General features: G+C 40.9%; 1 protein-coding gene across 1 annotated transcript in view; it reads right to left on the bottom strand.

Moving 5' to 3' along the window:
• The window catches only part of TSPOAP1 (TSPO associated protein 1), a 130468-nt gene that overhangs the window by 19312 nt on the left and 107126 nt on the right, over positions 1-4030 (bottom strand). The window contains 2 exon segments of the mRNA XM_018569541.1: positions 812-821; positions 2938-3056. Of these exon segments, the coding sequence (XP_018425043.1) occupies positions 812-821; positions 2938-3056 (129 nt within the window).

Genomic DNA, 4030 nt, shown 5'->3' with positions numbered 1-4030 from the left:
TCGAGAAGTGAGCGAGCGACGGTATGTGTTCGCTCACTTCCCGATCTATTAAGCCAACGTGTGACAGTTTCATTGTCACAGGTCGGCTCGAACTATGAGGTTGAGTGAAAGTCACTCACCTCATAGTTCTCCTTTAAAAATTAAATTTTCATAGCAATCTGTACCTCAGACCAAAAAGAGGGATGGCCGAGGAAGAAAGAGGGTCCTGAGAAATTTGGTTCAAAAGGAGGAACAGTCCCTCCAAATGGGGAAAAGTTGGGAGCTATGCACAAACTAATATGAAAAAAATTGTAGCCGCCGGTGATGCCGACATTCTTCTGGCAAACAGCAGTACCTGGCTAGAAAAATCCAACCTGGCTGGTTGATTCTCCCCCAGATACTGGTTGGCCAAGAAGTATTTTCACAGAGTGTCCATAGATACATGCGATCTTCTTCAATAAAGAGTTCTCCATGGTGTTGCCAACTTTGTAGCAGAGATCTGAAGCAGGAGATCTGTAGCTGGCTACGCAGGTGTTATAGTAACTGCATAGGCAGCTCTAAATGCGGCAAAATGTTAGTCACTCAGTGACAAAGCTACAAATCAAAGAAAACAATGTAACACTGACCTTTATTGACTGTAACCCAATGTTTCTTAGCAACAAAATCAGCTTTTCTGTAGCTGCTACTAAAATCACTTTTTCCTTAATATAATTTGCCATGAAAGAAACATGGAGGCTACCAATGCTCATCTCTCTATCTGCAGCTTGTCTGGCTGTGATGGTAACCATCTTGCATCAATACTTTGAGATTCTTACACTGAAAAAGCAGGAACTTAAGGATATCTGACTTCAATCCTAATGGGCATGCTTGTTCCAGGTCAATGATTCAAAACTAATGATACCATAGGGTTAGTATAATGGCCAGGCATCTGGAATTTTCTGAAGGAAGTTGGCAGTGGCAGCCCCCACATTCAATGCAACACACTGTTATGATAGACATGTGCATGTCCAAAAATGTTGTTTTTTTTTTGGGAATTTGGATCTATACAAATCTATTTGGATGGAGTTTACTATGTTAAATGTGAAAAAAAGCAGCGTGGGGTTCCCCTCCAAATTCATAATACTTTTTAGGTTTGGTAGGAATTTTAGGGGGGACTCCATGCCCTTTTTTTCACACACCATACCAAGCTCCCCATGTTAATGAGGACAAGAGCCTCTTCACCACAACCCTGGCCCGTTGATTGCGGGGGTCTGCGGGCAGAGGGGCTTATCTGAATCTGGGTGACACTACCCCAACCCTACTCATTCACCAAATGAACATTAAGATCATAAATAAAACAACACATCACACGGTTTTGACAAGCCCTTTGTTAATATAACCTCCCCCCCCCACCCCCCCGCAGAAAAAAAAAGTCTCATGATGTAAATCCATAGTCAATCACGTCAAATCCCAATCACCTTCCCTGGCCCATGTTTAGGGCATGTGGCCTGGTATGATGGAGAATGGGGGTTGCATGATCTGCCAGGCTGCTGCGCATGGGGTCCCCCTAAAATTCCTACCAAACTTAAAAGGGTCTCGTAAGAACTTGGGGGGTTCCTATGCTGTTTTTTATTTCTTCAATTTTCACGTTTAAAAGAGAATTAGGAGCCAACCTTTTCTGGCCATGATTCTCTTAAGGATCACAGGATGACATATACTATGTCCTCATGTGACCCAAAACTCAGCTGCTTTATGCTGACAGTGCCTCTCTAGAGACAGATTCAGTTTTACAGATTGGCTCTTATTATGGGGAAGAGAGTGTATTTCATCCTCCCCATAATTCTCCTTTAACAACATATCACTTCATTGCGAATGACATTTGGACAAAATTCGGATGCATCAGAATTTTCATTATCAAAAATTTGGATACGTTGGAATTCGTTATTTTTCCGATGCATCAGAATTTTGGAATTTGACAATTTATGTCCGAACAAAGTTAATTCATAACAAAAGGAATGCAACAGTCTAGTCTATGGTAATATCACCTTTTGCAGTAAAGCATTTCATTGCAACCAACCAGAATCTATCTTGTACTTGTCTGACTTCAACGGAGTAATTGCTGACTGGTTTCTACAGAACTCTTTACTAAATAAAGCCAATGGTCATCTTCTAATTAAAGCAAAACCACACAGTTTTGCAAGATAAAAGAAGAATTAACTGAAAATATCCCCATTCCTTGGCGACTTGTGTTTTTTCCCCATGAACAATGACTATCCTGATAGCATACAAAAATGCTTAATAACACATTAGGGCTACTATTAAAGATTACAGCTTGTGGTATTTTTTTGCATTTCTGTTCTATATGAAAAAACTGTACCAGGTGGCCAAACGTTTGATACATTAACCCACTTAAAGCCTCCATTTTATTTTCTTCTCAGAATGACAGTCATTTTCAAGGCACACTGACATGATAAAGGTGTTTTTTAATGGTCAATATAGCTGAGAAGCTAAGCAGGGCTTTTACATCAAGAGATCAATGTACTGTCAACCTAAAGGGCTGTAGGCAGGGTTCAGTAGGGCTCTAAAGCAGCAAGGGGAAAAATGTTGCAGTGAGTTTACTGTAGAAATACATGTGTTGTCACCTCATCAGAGGAAGTGCTTAACCAATGGTTTTAGTGGTAGGATCAACAGGTATTTACAAAATGTTCCAGCGTGAAAATAACATACAAAATGTTTTAGCACTTCAAAAACAGAGAGCCCAGTCTTACTGGCATGGGCATGGAATTTTATAGTTTGACCATAGTTCTACTTTAAAGATATACTGCTCATTTTACATACTGGAATAACCACTATTTTTGTACCCATTAAACATTCTTTCTAATGAAATTGAAATTTCTAATGAAATTTTCTTGAATTTCCTCACATACACCGTGTTGCAGTAAAAAGCACATCAACAGCTATGCAAAGCATACAATGAACAATGTGCAGCACAAGGGAAGACAGACCTTTTTTGGAGCGCCGGGGTTTTGGAGGAGGAATGGCAGAGCGGCCAGGAGGAGCAATAGGAGGAGGAAGAGGAGGAGAGAAAGCGCTGGAGTCTTTAAGAGAAAAGAAATAAGCAGCACAAACAGAAGGCAGTGGAGAGTAAGCAAATTTCTACAGCAGAAGCAACAAACATTCAGAAGACAAGCTACAGACATGGCACTAAAAAAAGCAGTCAGCCACAAAAATGTATGTGATGGCATTCATAGCACTTTGCAATCGCTTACTGCTCTGTTAAAGCAAATTATGTCATAAAATGTATTAATTAGATACACTATACAGTAAATAAATGAACACATCTCAATGAGATACAGGAATAAAACATAATTTACAGCAGTGGCACACAAGCATTGGAAAAAAGACATGACTGGGCTTACAATGTATACAACATAGCTCCCCTTCCATCCCCAAAATACTTCATGTTTTATTTCACATCCAGTAAGACAAGCTTTCTTACGGTTTGCCATATGCAAAAAAACACCAATTACGTATGCTTCAAATGTAAGACACGTACCATACTGTTTGTAAAATTTAAAGTGAACAAGTACTCCATATATACAAAACTACAAATAGAATATGTGCAGTTGGCTGGACATAAGCCGTAACAGATTCCCCCATTCAAGCTAAACAGCATGGATGGGGCAATCCCCACTCCTCTTGGGCTCTTGTATTCAGTATACACACTAATCAGCTGCAGTCACTGTTCAACTGACAATTTTTGTCTACCCCCTTCGATTTGCAGATGCTAACAGGGCTACTCAGGAAGCGACTTTTGGCTGCAGAGGAGAATTAAGTAAAATGTACATCCTGTTCTGGGGTCCCTTTTATCATTACCTTATAGAGCAGCGGTTCTCAACCTGTGGGTTGCGACCCAAAAGTGGGTCGCAACCCCGTTGAGTGGGTCACCTTGTGCCTTCTGCTGCGCTAGGTTAGAGGCTCCTCAGCCTCCTCCTAGCGCAGCAGTGTCAGTCAGCGGGAGGACAGCAGCGGCTCTGAATAGAAAAGTGCCGCTGTACACATTCCCCAGCCG

Source organism: Nanorana parkeri, unplaced genomic scaffold, assembly GCF_000935625.1.
Source record: "Nanorana parkeri isolate BGI_ZX_2015 unplaced genomic scaffold, ASM93562v1 scaffold1351, whole genome shotgun sequence".
NCBI classification, from domain to species: Eukaryota; Metazoa; Chordata; class Amphibia; order Anura; family Dicroglossidae; genus Nanorana; species Nanorana parkeri.
This window is presented reverse-complemented; position numbering and strand designations above follow the sequence as displayed.